This window comes from Salmo trutta, chromosome 18, assembly GCF_901001165.1.
Source record: "Salmo trutta chromosome 18, fSalTru1.1, whole genome shotgun sequence".
Classification (NCBI taxonomy): domain Eukaryota; kingdom Metazoa; phylum Chordata; class Actinopteri; order Salmoniformes; family Salmonidae; genus Salmo; species Salmo trutta.
This window is the reverse complement of record NC_042974.1, coordinates 36,690,067-36,706,408: the sequence shown is the minus strand read 5'-3', so window position 1 is coordinate 36,706,408 and position 16,342 is coordinate 36,690,067. Positions and strand designations below refer to the sequence as shown.

At 40.3% G+C, this 16,342-nt stretch overlaps 1 protein-coding gene across 1 annotated transcript; it reads left to right on the top strand.

Annotated features, from left to right (window-relative positions):
- Positions 1–244: 244 nt before the first annotated feature.
- LOC115152648 (G-protein coupled receptor 26-like) lies at positions 245–3,958 on the top strand. Its single transcript, XM_029697401.1, has 3 exons — positions 245–1,033; positions 2,445–2,558; positions 3,486–3,958. The coding sequence occupies exons 1-3, from the start codon at positions 363–365 to the stop codon at positions 3,724–3,726; spliced, it is 1,026 nt and encodes a 341-aa protein (XP_029553261.1). The 5' UTR covers positions 245–362; the 3' UTR covers positions 3,727–3,958.
- The last annotated feature ends 12,384 nt before the right edge of the window (positions 3,959–16,342 follow it).

The following is a 16,342-nucleotide window of genomic DNA, read 5'->3' as shown; positions in this document are numbered from 1 at the left end:
ATGCGCAATGAGGTATCATTGCGCGAGCAATGGCAAGGAAGAAATACTTGGAAACTAACTGCAGCCAGACGTGCAGGGGTGTCTCTATTTGTTTATCACCCGTCCCCGGAGACAGTGGTTCAGTCCGCATCATATAACATCCATAATACTTGGATGCCCTTCCTTGCGACTCCACATAGTGAGCCGGCTGTATCGTTACATGGAGACACGAGAAGGACAACGAATTATAATTGTGACACAGTGTCGGATGTTTGTATTTGGACCTCGTAGTTCCAGCACGATGCTATCTTTAATTTATTTCCGAAGCTGACCGGTGGATTCAATTGTCAAAAGTCCGTATTTTTGAGCGGGACGCACGCACCATGCACATAGCGGACATAGCTGTATTTCTGTTTGTAGTAGTGATCATCGTTGTCTCGTTGCTGTCCAACGTGGTGGTGGTTATCTGCTTTCTGTACAACCCGGAGATTCGAAAGCAGGTTCCCGGGTTGTTTATCCTCAACCTTACCTTCTGCAACCTGTTTCTTACCGTTTCTACCATGCCTCTAACTCTGGTCGGACTTATCAACAACGGAAACCCTGGAAGCGGTGGGTTCTGTCAAACTGTGGGTTTCCTGGACACTTTTCTCACCGCGAACTCAATGCTCAGTATGGGGGCTTTGAGCATAGATAGATGGGTGGCGGTGGTTTTTCCGCTAAGCTACCACTCCAGAATACGACACCGGGACGCAGTGATAGCTCTGGCATACACGTGGTTACACTCGCTCTCCTTCTCCACGGTGGCCACTTGCCTCTCCTGGGTTGGGTACCATCACCTTTACGCATCCTGTACGCTCTGCAATGCGAGAGCAAGTGACACTAACACGCAGTTCATCATCTACACTGTGGTTTTACACTCGCTCACTTTTCTCATGACCTTGATTGTGTTGTGTGTAACGTACCTGAAAGTGCTGAAAGTTGCGCGTTTTCACTGTAAACGCATCGACGTGATCACTATGCAGACCGTATTGCTGCTTGTGGATATTCACCCGAGGTAAGCTGTTTAGCCTACTGTTGAGGTGTCCTTGTCTGATTCATTTACTTGTTACATATTTTAAGGTTAGCCCATGTTTACAATTGTTTTGGTACTTCCCATGTGTAGCTTGTTTTTGGTCGCAGGTTCACGAATGGTTGAAGAATTGCAACATTTACATATATAGCCAACTCTGCAAATACCACTGCAGGGTGATTTGAAAAATCATAGTCAATCATCAATCGATCAAACAAAAAAGATAATGTAAAATAGTATTGTTGTCCATTAGTTTACTTCAATTAGTGGTGGGGTGGTAAGGTGAAAATATACAGTATATTTACAAAAAATATATATATGAGGGATTAGAAATGATGAACACAATTACATTGATAGAAGCCATGGTCTATCTGTATTATTAAAGCTAATCTACCCGCTAAAAATGTTGCCCACAAATTGTGATTGCACAATGCGATTTCAGCACCACAGGTTTGGTCCAATGTTCCGGTCTCAGATCTCAGGCCTTTCTATCAAAACTAAAATGACACAAATATATTCCAACCCCAAAACTATTCACATACAGATCAAAACCATTATAAATTGTGATTTATATTTATGCCCAGACAGGCATTAATGGCAGTTAGTTAACCAATTGTCATTAAATTTGCCTTGCATTTTGATATTTTGTCATAGGCAATACTATGGTCATGCCAACATTACAATAACCTACATACAGAAAAGCAAAAATCATTCGGCATTTTAACAATAGTTTTAATAAAATGTAATACATCAAAACGATCTGATGTGCATTCTTGACATCCTTTGAGATTAGATATTAGATCAGTTTAGGCCTACTCTGCCCAGTTTACCTCAAACATTCAAAGAGCTGTTCAGTGAGAGGGATGAGAAAGATGTGAGGAGAGATATGATTGAATCACCCTGAAGCATTTTCTCTCTACATCATAGATGTTAGGATAATAGCATGTGTAATTATTTCTGGATATAGTTAAGATCCATGTCTTGAATGGTTTACTGTATTTGATGAACCCTTTTCAATCACCTCCATATTACATAGTTAAAATAATTAAATTAGCCTCAAATCAGTCAATTAATGTGCACTCACTGTCAGCATTGCTTTCTTTTACGTTATCTTTCCTTCATCTTTCTAAGATATGCTGAGGTCAACTCCATGTTATTACCAGTCTATTAATGAATAAGTATGGACCTGGAATTGGACTTGATTTACATAATGGATGTGTTACTGTTCATATATCTTGAACAATCCATTGGCATTGACCTGAGGATGAGTTCTGATACTGTCCATAGAAGCATGCTGTTTTCTCCATCACCCTTCATCCCACTCGAGAGGCCATGTTTAAACCTATGCTCCTATACATCCCTTGGGGTGATAATGGTCCCCTCTGTCCTTTGGTAGTGTGCGCCAGCGATGCCTGGATGAGCAGAGACAGCGGAGGCAGAGAGCCACCAAGAAGATCAGCACATTCATTGGAACGTTTGTGGTGTGCTTTGCCCCCTACGTCATTACGAGGTGAGCAGAGGTTCAGATCTATCCTCAACACCACTGTGCATGTGTGGTAGTGTTACATTGTGAGATTGGCTACTGCAATGACGTCAATTCCCCATCTGAGACCAATGAAAGTTGTCTACTGCCTGAACAAATGACTTGTGCTTTAGCCCAGTGGGTAAAATTGTTGAATTTGCAATGAGGACAACTGCTTTGTGCTAATGAATTTCAATTCAGACTGGAGTCGGCCATAGTCAATTTCTACATCATCATCTTATGTTAAATTGATCCGGTGTCTAAATCACTAATCAATCAGCTTGAGGGTGATTTTGTTGTGACCATAGAAGGAGAGGTTCATTTTTTTCATGAGGTATAGGATGAAACCCCAGGGAAGGGAGAAAGAATATAAGAGAAAGAGAATCCATGATAGAATTACCATGAGTGGACGTGTGATTATGAGTAAGTCTGAGACCATGACGATACTTCTCATTAAACCTGCATTCAACCAGCTCCAACCCTTCAGAAGCGGATACAAAATAACCGTGAAGAAGAAGATCACATCAGTGGGTATAATGATAGTGAGATCACCATTGTGAGTTTGATAGCTGCTGTGACTCATACGGCCAGTGACCTTACATAAACATTCTGAGAATAAGCCTTGTCCTTGTGTATCACCACTATACAGCGTGGTAAGCACAAAAGGGTAAACAAGAGCAACTCCACATCCCATAACATTCACTATCGAATCAGAGCCATGGCATTTTGAAGCGAAATGTTGACATTTTTGAAAGCTTATTAATAAAGAGTTTCCTCAGGACATTAGGTTTTTTGACATCTGTGTTGTTTTTTCACTGTACGCTGGCCTATGAAACATGAGTTGTTTCATAGACCAGCACTGTTAAGCTAAACACTGTTAATAATATCACTTATTCTTTGTGTCTGTCATGGCAGAATTGTGGAGCTCTCCACCCCAGGACACATAAGCCCTCATTGGGGTGTCCTGTCCAAGTGTTTGGCCTACAGCAAGGCAGCCTGCGACCCTTTTGTCTACTCACTGCTCCGAAACCAGTACAGGAAAACATGCAGTGACCTGGCCAACAAGATCTTGAAGAGGAGCTCCTTTAACTCCTCCGTCCGCAGGGTGGAGAATGGCAGGGCTACCGATACCAACAACACCAAAACCACCCAGTGAAGGGCCTTGCTATTGCCTGACTATGGCAAGATGGAGACATTGAGGTACCTACATACCTAAGTACTGAGTCATGGTTGGAGAGTGGAGAGGGTTGAACAGACCTTAGAAGAGATTGCTGCTATGTATCGATTTCGTACTTTTGCAATTTTGAGTGTGGTTAAGTGTTGCTCTGTTGTCTCATGGTGTGACATGAGTGAGAAAACGTGACAAGTCATTAAATGGGAAGATATGACAGAGCGTCATATGGGTCATGAATTACTGTTGCTAAGCCAGTGAGTCACTTGTAGTTCATTTAAGTATGTTAATTAGTGTAAAATGTTTTCATTCCAACTGAGTGGTTTTGACAGAGTGATGTCAAGTTGTACCACATATGACTTTAGATAAGACAATTTAGATTTTGACATATGTTGTTAGTCTAGCAACACCACCAGGATTCACTATTCCTGATAGTTTTTATTGTAACATTTAATTACAACCCGCGCTCATATTTTATAACATTGTTTAGTTGATTGCAGTGCTTGACTCAAATGTTCTATTGCTTGAGTTCCTACACCTCTTGTAGAATATACAGAATATTAGCTCAAAAGTATTGTGGAGTGCCTGCACCTTATAAACAGTACCGGAACCCCAAATGAGTACCAGCACCTATTTATGTCCAAGTCAAGAACTGGTTGATTAGTCATAACTTGGTTAGAAGATATTGCCACCTGTTTGAAGTCTGAGCCCAATTAGTTGGTGTGCACAGTAGCATGCCCTAATTATGACTCAGCTAGCTAAGATGATGTAGCTGCAGGCCAAAAGCCTAGGGGAGAGTGCCCTTAAAAAAAGAAATCACATGAAAAAACATGAAAAAACACGTGGTTTTTGGACACCTGTGAAGATTCGCATGTTAGTATTTCACATAAAAAAAATACCCCCAACTGTCAATTTTATTTACCACTTCCAGCTACATCTGGTCTCCCACCCAGGGAACGATCCTGCTTAGTTTTAGAGGCAAAGCAGTAGTGGGATGCAGGGTTCTACAGTGAAAAAGTATTTGCCCCCTTTCAAATGTTCTACATTTTTTCATATTTTTATAATAGTGCATAATATTAGATAAAGGGAACCTTAGTTTACAAATAACCCAAAAAATGTATACTTATTTTATTTATTTAATTTACAAAAATGTAATTGCCCCCTTACACGCAACAACTGGTTATGCCACCTTAAGCTTCAATGACTGTATCCAAATGCTTCCTATAGTTGTTGATCAGTCTCTCAGGTCGGTGTGGAGGAATTTTGACCCAATCTTCCATGCAGAACTGCTTTAACTCTGCGACATTTGTATGTTTTCAAGCATGCACTGATTGTTTCAAGTCCTGCCACAACATCTCAATTGGGATTAGGTCTGGACTTTGACTAAGCCATTCCAAAACTAAAAATGTGTTGCTTTTTAGACATTTTTATGTAGACTTGATTGTGTGGATTGTGCATTGTCTTGCTGCATGACCCAGCTGCGCTTCAGCTCACAGACGGATGGACTGACATTCTCCTGTAGAATTCTCTGATACAGAGCAGAATTCATGGTTCCTTCTATTTAGGCAAGTCGTCCAGGTCCTGAGTCAGAAAAGCATCACACTACCACCACCATGCTTGACCGCTGGTATAATATTTTACCATGAAATGTAGTGTTTGGTTCTTGCCAGACATAATGGGACCTATCTCTGAGATAAATCAGTTCTGCATGGAAGAGTGGGCCAAACTTCCCCCACATCGACGTGAGAGACTGATCAACAACTACAGGAAGCGTTTGGTTTGAGTCATTACAGCTTAAGGTGGCACAACCAGTTATTGAGTGTAAGGGGGTAATTACTTTTTCACACAGGAGCATTGGGTGTTCCACAACTTTGTTTATGAAATAAGTATGTAATTGTTGTGTTATTTGTTCACTCATATTCCCTATATCTAATATTAGGTTTTGGATGAAGATCTTATAACATTCAGTATAAAAAATATGAAACTGTTTTTTTTTTGCAATAGTAATAATTTTGTTCTCAACTTCAGAAGTTTTCCTTGATATTAATGGCACAAAAGTAACTCAATCAATAGAGGATTGCACCATATAATAACAGTATTACTCAGTTACACTATTACTCCCCGACACAGTTTCAGTGAAAATCTGTGGGAGGAGGCTGTAGAAATGCAACTACTCTCAAATCCATAGCCTTCCCTATGGATGCAAGGACAATTCATGATATCAGAATTATAGATTCAACCATGTTTTTAGGCTTTACAATGGTTGTTTACATTTACTTTGTTTACAAAAATTGGAGTAAAACAAGCTTATATTTTGGGTTCTGATGGGGTACAACAGTTGAACTAAGCTCATGAGGCATTTGTACATTGTAGTCTTTACGAATCAATGAGTAGATATTCATTTATAAGTAAAAACAAATTATGTAGCAACTAAGGATTGCCCCTTTAACAGGCAGTGACCTTCATACTGTATAGCAGAACTATGTCACCATTTAAACGTGATCCATTAACCTGCCCCCAAAAATGGATTTGGTTCACTGTTCTGCGAATGTCCTGTAAAATCATTCCCTTGTCACACTTTCTCCTGTTTTTGGGCTTTTTAGATGTGGTCACCCTAATTCCACTGGTGGAAACATTGTTACTGCAACATGTTAACACAAGCTTTTCACATGTGAGGAGAACAAGATTATTTCAACCCCATAGAGTGACATTTTCAAAGTTGGACTTTTCTTCCATGTGAACCTGTTAATTAGATAATCACGTGATTGTTTTTCATGTGAACTTGCAATTCCACAAGTGAAAGTGAGATTTTATCGTGGAGTTTTTTTTAAAGTGAAACTGCAAATGTGATTCTAGGAAACCATACACAAAATGTATAATTTCCCCAACTATTTAGGAAGAGGTCATTATTTCATGGCGTCTGTGAAGGAAGAAACCACATGGAAAAAGTGGTAAGCAACAAAAAAAATGCATTTTCACCAAGTAAAAATAATGTATTGTGTTGAGAGGTTTCATGGTATTTAAACCAAAGTAGATACTTTTAAAATTGTTTTATACATCAGTTGGGGTCTCGATAAGCATCAATATGTCCTAAACCTAGCATGAAAGTACATCCTAGCTGTGTGGGCTAATAATATTATTGTCAACATATTTGCATTGGGATAAGTTGAGCCAATGGCCATGGGGTAAGTTGGGCCAAAGGTTGAGCCAATGGCCATGGGGTAAGTTGGGCCAAAGGTTGAGCCAATGTCCAGTTGAGCAAATTGAAGTGTTTTCTTCCCAGGCTTAATTAAAGGCATTATCACTGGGATATTAGGTAACATATATAGATATATATATATATATAGGTAACATGGCATCTGTTAAAAATGTTTTAAAAAAGTATAATGTGTTTGTTAGGTGGAAAGCCTGTGTTAAAAGATGCTTAAAATGTTTCAAAGACAAAAAGTGATTGTGATTGTGTTGAATTAGGATTGGGAAATAAAGATAGACATGGTTATAAAAAGGTAGTGATCATATTTCATTCAGTACAGAATTTTGTAGGTGGCTTAACTTACACTGTCCCGCTGCCAAGAGACCAAAATGTTTTGTACAAGCGATGTTTTCAAAACTGTAATGTTTACAATCATTTTGATTATTTTCAGGGATACACAACATCCTGAAATACACTGAGTATACAACACATTAAGAACACCTGCTCTTTCCATGATATAGACTGAACAGGTGAATCCAGGTGAAAGCTATGATCCCTTATTGATGTCACTTGTTAAATCCACTTCTGTCAGTGTAGATGAAGGGGATGAGACAGGATTGCTAAGCTTTGAGACAATTGAGACATGGATTGTGTAAGTGTGTCAATCAGGGTGAATGGGCAAGACAAAATATTTCAGTGCCTTTGAACAGGGTAGGTGTCAGGCGCACCGGTTTGTGTAAAGAACTGCAACACTGCTGGGTTTTTCACACTCAACAGTTTCCCATGTGCATCAAGAATGGTCCACCCCCCAAAGGACATCCAGCTAACTTGACACAACTGTGGAAAGCATTGGAGTCAACATGGGCCAGCATTCTAGTGGAACGCTTTCGACACCTTGTAGAGTCCATGCCCTGACGAATTGAGGCTGTTCTGAGGGCAAAAGGGGGGGTGCATCTCAATATTAGGAATGTGTTCCTAGTGTTTGGTATATCTTTGTTAGAACGAAAACTATATTTCCCTTGACAGAGTGAAGCTGAATGTAAAAAATGGCTCAACTTAACCCACTCTCCCCTACACAATTGAGTGCCTTTCAAACTAAAGATCAAATCACAGTGAGAGAGATAACATGTCTCTGTATCACCAATTGGAACATCTGGATGAATAACTACTATATATGGGAATATAAAGTGTTTGATAATTATTTTCTTTGGTATGATGACTTGTGTGATATACTGTAGCTGCAAAGTGAATACAGTGACTCAGCGTCATAGTCGTGTATGATGGTAGAGCCTGGTAGGCTTGTAATGTGGAGTTATCAAACTGTTTTTGAATATTATTATATTGTATTATCATGTATAAAACAGGGTATTTCATTTTTTTATGTGATAGTACAGCAGTCATATCCGTACCTTTAAAATGTGTTTTACACATTCTATTTTTACATTACTAACATCCTCAGTATGACTACTTCATCTATAGAGCAGTCACCTGAGCATTCTGTAGATTACATTTTCACTTGTAAAGTTTATTTTGGTGATGTTGGCAACCAGGGTTAAGTGTATTGCTTTCATTTCCTTTGAATCTGTGACGCCCTACAGTAGATAGATGAAAAAGTATATGTATTTTGTTAAAAGCCGTCAAAGCAGTGTTCAATTTTGCTAAATACGTTTGTAACTTTATTAAAATAAATGCTGTGCATTTCAAAAAAGGGAGAATGCCTCACTCAGGTTATTTTGTATGCATAACGCTTTTGGTGGTATCAAACAGTAGAGCTGTTCTTATTTACTACCGTGACATGACAATCAAGTCTCTTTTAAAGTTTTCATAATTGGCCATTGCACTCATATAAAATAAGCTAAGGAGATCAGTTTCATTGTAGTTCAAAACATGTTACTGGAAAATAAGTAGTGAAAACTACTAGTCCTGCTTCTGATGAAGTGGAAAAAACAGGGTTTGACAGCTGAAATCTGTGTGAATTTCGTTGCTATAACAAGACTGACCCTCACAATCTGTTTGATAATCACAGAACCTTGATGGGGTCAAATCGTTAGCCATCTAGCAGTATGGACATCATAAAGAAACAGTCACATTCAATGTCCAGGATGTGATATTATATGGCATGTTCGATGTGAAAATACCACTAAAAACTGGTTAGGCTATACAGTTCATTTGGAAAAGTATTCAGAACCCTTGACTTTTTCCACATTTTACAGCCTTATTCTAAACTGGATTAAAAAAATGCTATCCTCATCGATCTACACATAATACCCCATAATGACAAAGCTAAAACAGGTTTTTAGAATTTGTTTTCTAATAATAAAAAACAGAAAACATAAATACTTTATTTACAAAAGTATTCAGACCCTTTGCTATGCGACTCGAAATTGAGCTCAGGTGCATCCTGTTTCCATTGGTCATCCTTGAGATGTTTCTACAACTTGACTGGAGTCCACATGTGGTAAATACAATTGATTGGACATGATTTGGAAAGGCACACACCTGTTTAATCAAATCAAATCAAATTGAATTTGTCACATGCGTTGAATACAACAGGTGTAGACCTTACAGTGAAATGCTTACTAACAAGCCTATATAAGGTCCCACAGTTGACAGTGCATGACAGAGCAAAAACCAAGCCATGGGTTCAAAGGATTTGTCCGTAGAGCTCCAAGACAGGATTGTGTTGAGGCACAGAGCTGGGGAAGGGTACCAAAAGAATTATGCAGCATTGAAGGTCCCCAAGAACATGGTGGCCTACATCATTCTTAAATGGAAGAAGTTTGGAACCACCAAGTCTCTTCCTAGAGCTGGCAATCGGGGGAGAAGGGCCTTGATCAGGGAGGTTACCAAGAACCCGATGGTCACTCTGAAAGAGCTCCAGAGTTCCTCTGTTGAGATGGGAGAACCTTCCAGAAGGACAACCATCTCTGCAGCACTCCACCAATCAGGCCTTTAAGGTAAAGTGGCCAGATGGAAGCCACTCCTCTGTAAAAGGCACATAACATCCCGCTTGGAGTTTGCCAAAAGGTACCTAAGGACTCTCAGACCATGAGAAACAAGATTCTCTGGTCTGATAAAACCAAGATTTAAGTCTTTGGCCTGAATGAAAAGCATCACTTCTGTAATAAACCTGGCACCATCCCTACGGTGAAACATGGTGGTGGCAGCATCATGCTGTGGGGATGTTCTTCAGCGGCATGGACTTGGAGACTAGTCAGGATCAAGGGAAAGGTGAACGGAGAAAAGTACAGAGAGATCCTTGATGAAAACCTACAACAAAGCGCTCAAGATCTCAGACTGGGGGGTGAAGGTTCACCTTCCAACAGGACAACAACCCTAAGCACACAGCCAAGACAACGCAGGACTGGCTTTGGGACAAGTCTCAATGTCCTTGAGTTGCCCAGCCAGAGTCCGGACTTGATTCCGATTGAACATCTCTGGAGAGACCTGAAAATAGCTGTCTCCATCCAGCCTGACAGAGAAACTCCCCAAATACAGATGTGCCAAGTTTGTAGCGTCACACTCAAGAAGGTTGTAACCGCTTCCAAAGGTGCTTCAACAAAGAACTGGGTAAAGGGTCTGAATACTTGTGATATTTCAGTTTTTTAATTTAAAATTTTGTACAATTAACAAAATAGATGTTTCCTTTGTCCTTATTGGGTGTTGTGTGTACAGTCGTGGCCAAAAGTTTTGAGAATTACACAATATACATTTTCACAAAGTCTACTGCCTCAGTTTGTATGACGGCAATTTGCATATACTCCAGAATGTTATGAAGAGTGATCAGATGAATTGCAATTAATTGCAAAGTCCCTCTTTGGCATTCAAATGAACTGAATCCCCCAAAAACATTTCCACTGCATTTCAGCCCTGCCACAAAAGGACCAGCTGACATCATGTCAGTGATTCTCTCGTTAACACAGGTGTGAGTGTTGACGAGGACAAGGCTGGAGATCACTCTGTCATGCTGATTGAGTTCAAATAACAGACTGGAAGCTTCAAAAGGAGGGTGGTGCTTGGAATCATTGTTCTTCCTCTATCATCCATGGTTACCTGCAAGGAAACACGTGCCATCATTATTTCTTTGCACAAAAAGGGCTTCACAGGCAAGGATATTGCTGCCAGTAAGATTGCACCTAAATCAACCATTTATCGGATCATCAAGAACTTCAAGGAGAGCGGTTACATTTTGTGAAGAAGGCTTCAGGGCACCCAAGAAAGTCCAGCAAGTGCCAGGACCGTCTCCTAAAGTTGATTCAGCTGTGGGATCGGGGCACCTCCAGTACAGAGCTTGCTCAGGAATGGCAGCAGGCAGGTGTGAGTGCATCTGCACGCACAGTGAGGTGAAAACTTATGGAGGATGGCCTGGTGTCAAGAAGGGCAGCAAAGAAGCCACTTTTCTCCAGGAAAAACATCAGGGACAGACTGATATTTTGCAAAAGGTACAGGGATTGGACTGCTGAGGACTGGGGTAAAGTCATTTTCTCTGATGAGTCCCCTTCCCCATTGTTTGGGGCATCTGGAAAAAAGCTTGTCCAGAGAAGACAAGGTGAGCGCTACCATCAGTCCTGTGTCATGCCAACAGTAAAGCATCCTGAGACCATTCATGTGTGGGGTTGCTTCTCAGCCAAGGGAGTGGGCTCACTCACAATTTTGCCTAAGAACACAGCCATGAATAAAGAATGGTACCAACACATCCTCCGAGAGCAACTTCTCCCAACCATCCAGGAACAGTTTGGTGACGAACAATGCCTTTTCCAGCATGATGGAGCAACTTGCCATAAGGCAAAAGTGATAACTAAGTGGCTCGGGGAACAAAACATCGATATTTTGGATCCGTGGCCAGGAAACTCCCCAGAGCTTAATCCCATTGAGAACTTGTGGTTAATCCTCAAGAGGCTGGTGGACAAACAAAAACCCACAAATTCTGACAAACTCCAAGCATTGATTATGCAAGAATGGGCTGCCATCAGTCAGGTTGTGGCCCAGAAGACCAGGGCGGATTGCAGAGGTCTTGAAAAAGAAGGGTCAACATTGGAAATATTGACTCTTTGCATCAACTTCATGTAAATGTCAATAAAAGCCTTTGACACTTATGAAATGCTTGTAATTATACTTCAGTATTCCAAATTAACATCTGACAAAAATATCTAAAGACACTGAAGCAGCAAACTTTGTGGAAATTAATATTTGTGTCATTCTCAAACCTTTTGGCCACGACTGTAGATTGATGAGGGAAAAAAACGATTTAATACATTTTAGAATAAGGCTGTAATGAAACAAAATGTGGAAAAAGTCAAGGGGTCTGAATACTTTCCAAATGCACTGTAACACTACCCGATTTTGTTTTACTTTTAATGTTTAACTGCCGTATATCTCAAAGGACCAAACTTTATATTGTAATACTACACCCACAGTGAGAAGGAAAAGAGAACGTAGGTAGGATAATTAGTTTGAGGATTTATCGTTTAATATATGTTCCACCCACTGCTCTCCTGCTGAAACGATGACAGCGCAGCTACATTCTCTAACCCTGGGATTTCACAATAGAAACGGTTTGAGAGTTAAAGGCCTTGGTAATTGCATAGTTATGAGAAAAGAGGTCGAAAAATAAGAAAGAGAATGGAGGATAAATGAAAAATAGGGGAACCCGTATCTCTAGCAGTGCTACAGTACGCAGGCAGCTCTGACAGAACCAAACGATGATGGGTAGTGACTCCTCCTTTTCCCTTCCTAGCACCACCTCACAAAACGGTCTAAACTCGGAAAGAAATTAAAGTGAACTTCAAATAAAGTTATTTCTGTTCCATTATCTCTATGGGAGCTTGTTCATATGTCATGATGATACAACTGCCCTGGAGCGTTCATAATTGAATAGTTCACTGTAAAATCGTAGTTTATATGGATATCCATTATGAAGTCTTATAATGTACTTTGGGGTTATAAAGGGTTATACAAATACATTCATATGAATGCATTACACATAGGCAGTTCATCTTGTTGAATTTTCAGGCTGGAGCGGTACCTGCCTCCTCACCCCTATGAGAGTCATGGAGTGGGCGAAAGATGGAAACAAACCTACACCAGCCACAGTGAATACCTAACCTGTGATTAAACTACAGCGTAGGTAGCTAAAGAGAATACGAGTGGAGGAGCGAGGGAGAACAGACTCGTACAGCATCCGACTTCACACTACCCCACCTCGGGGGAGACCTGGCGCTCCTCGTTAGGAGAAGTAAAAGTTAGCCCAGATTAGGTCTAGATAGATTTGTTCATTTTTGATGTCATTCCTATACTGTATTCTACCAGTGTGACAACCCATCCAGACATTGACAGATTCTATCTTATTGGTAATTATATTTACATTTTAGTCATTTAGCAGACACTCTAATCTAGAGTGATTTACAGGAGCTTTTGTACAGGATAATGCAGTTAGTCACAAAGCATTTACAAATAATTGACATCAATAGTTTACTCATTACGACCTTCAATATTATGTTTTTTTTATGTAGCCTACTACTGTTAAATGTTATTTTCATTATATGTATTTCTCATTTTCTGTGTCCCAGTGGATAGATAAGACCGAATATGAATGAGGAGTCACCTACGCCTTGGGAAGCAGGGAGTACAGAGAAGACCCCAGAGAGTAGGGAAGGCCTGAAGCAGGCCCAGCAGGCCATGTCTGAGTGGACGTCAGGCCTTCAGTCATAATTGAGAATTTTATATTGTCTCTCATTCAAATATTGTCAGGCACATTGTTTCTCTCCCTAAACCCATAACATTTCTTCTGACTCCCTATCGGCCGTGACAGCATAACGTGGCTGTCATAGGAACAGGACCAGCCCTGGGCTGTGGACGTGACTCAGAACGACGAGGTGACATCCAAATGCCATGCCATGGTATTCCCAATGTCCTCAGGAAACTGTCTCTCTCTCATAGAATAAAAACATCAGCTTCCCAAAGAAATAGTCTGTGGGCTAAACTAATATAACACAAGAGCCAAGCCATTTGAGACGCAACCTTTGTTTGTGTCTGTTACATGTGTGTGTTTGTTGTTCAGCTTGTTGTTCAGGTAATAAAGAAATAAGAGATGGGAGAACTTAATTCAATTTGCCCATTAAAGTGGTCCAACCTGTAATCTCCTTTCAAGATAATTATTTCACGACACCATCACATAGATAGAGCACACCTGGGGAATATAATGAGAGATATGAGTCAGTCTGTTTACTCAGGACAGGATTAAATCAGATCATTGGTAACCTACGGTAAACGACAAAACGCAGAGTAGCTTATCATTGCTTTTGTTTAGGCTTGTGTGAGGTGTAACTGCGTTGGAGCTGTCAAATCCACAAGCGGCTCCTGGCGTTATAGCTATCACTGACATTGCTATTGGATGCATCGAGTCGCATTAGTAGAAATCTCAATGCAGCTGCTTTACAAGTTTGAACAATGGAATGAGTGTCATTATTTCTACATAGCCTACAATTTCTCGTTCTGAACTTCTAACTTGGTGGGATTTTAGGTGGGTGTGGTTTTATGACAATGGCCACAAGAGCAGCCACTCAACGATTTGATGGCTCCAACACAGTTACACCTCCGACACCGCCTAAACAAAAGCAATGACATAAGCTATATGTGTTTGTCGATTACCGCGGGTTACCGCTTATTTGATTGAATCCTGGCCTCAGTCTGTTATAGCATGCCCTGTAAATAGCTTTGTTGTTGCTTTGTTGTCTTTCTTTGTTGACGATTGAAGAAAATGTGATGCATTTTTTACTTTTCAGTGTGAATGTGTGGGTGTGTGTATGCACATCTGAGGGCATGCACATACGCTTGAGTCAGGGTTTTTCTTTCTGGGTCTTCTCATAGGTTCTCTTCCCTCAGCCTGGTCTCATACACTAGACGTAACATAGTAAACGTAAATTCTTGACACTGAAATTAGTATGATATGCTACGTTTGATATGCTACATAAGATAGGTGGTTATTTAGGGCAAAAACGAAAGTAGGGTAGTTGGTTGAGGTGGATAAGTTGGGGTAAAATGCAAATGAAAAGAAGAATTTGTTCTTAACTGACCTGCCTAGTTAAATAAAGGTAAAAAAATAAAAATGTCTAGCAACTCAAAGTTTGCAAATCCGAATATCATCATGTACAACTTTAGCATTTTAGCCTAATTAGCAACTTTTCAACTACCTACTACTTTTTTTATATACAGTATCAGTCAAGAGTTTGGACACACCTGCTTATTCAAGGGTTTTTCTTTATTTTTACTATTTTCTACATTGTAGACTAATAGTGAAGACATCAAAATAATGAAATACACATTTGTAGTAACCAAAAACGTGTTAAAGAAATCAAAATATATTTTATATTTGAGATTCTTCAAAGTAGCCACCCTTTGCACACTCTTGGCATTCTCTCAACCAGCTTCACGAGGTAGTCACCTGGAATGCATTTCAATTAACAGTTAAAAGTTAATTTGTGGAATTTCTTTCCTTCTTAATGCATTTGAGCCAGTCAGTTGTATTGTGATAAGGTAGAGGTGGTAAACAGAAGATAGCCCTATTTGGTTAAGGGCCAAGTCCATATTATGGCAAGAACAGCTCAAACAAGCAAAGAGAAATGACAGTCCATCATTACTTTAAGACATGAAAGTCAGTCAATACGGAACATTTCAAGAACTTTGAAAGTTCCTTCAAGTGCAGCCGCAAAAACCATCAAGCGCTATGATGAAACTGGCTCTCATGAGGACCGTCACAGGAAAGGAAGACCCAGAGTTACCTCAGAATTTGCAGCCCAAATAAATGCTTCACAGAGTTCAAGTTTCTTGAACTCATCTCAACATCAACTGTTCAAAGGAGACTGCATGAATCAGGCATTCGTGGTCGAATTGCTGCAAAGAAACCACAACTAAAGGTCAACAATAATAATAAGACACTTGCTTGGGCCAAGAAACACGAGCAATGGACAACCGCCGTGTCTTTGTGAGATGCAGAGTAGGTGAACGGATGATCTCCGCATGTGTGGTTCCCACCGTGAAGCATGGAGGAGGAGGTGTGATGGTGTGGGGGTGCTTTGCTGGTGACACTGCCTGTGATTTATTTAGAATTCAAGGCACACTTAACCAGAATGGCTATCACAACATTCTGCAGCGATGCGCCATCCCATCTGATTTGTGCTTATTGGGAGTATCATTTGTTTTTCAATAGGACAATGACCCAACACACCTCCAGGCTGTATAAGGGCTATTTGACCAAGAAGGTGAGTGATGGAGTGCTGCATCAGATGACCTGACCTGCACATTCACCCGACCTCAACCCAATTGAGATGGTTTGGGATGAGTTAGACCACAAGTGCTCAGCATATGAGCACAGCCAACAAGTGCCCAGCATATAGGGGAACTCCTTCA

Excerpts from the sequence above, each read along its gene's own strand:
- LOC115152648 (XM_029697401.1), top strand. The coding sequence starts at position 363 with ATGCACATAGCGGACATAGCTGTATTTCTGTTTGTAGTAGTGATCATC. Across the intron at positions 1,034-2,444 it reads CTTGTGGATATTCACCCGAG|TGTGCGCCAGCGATGCCTGG; the intron begins GTAAGCTGTTTA and ends GTCCTTTGGTAG. Across the intron at positions 2,559-3,485 it reads GCCCCCTACGTCATTACGAG|AATTGTGGAGCTCTCCACCC; the intron begins GTGAGCAGAGGT and ends CTGTCATGGCAG.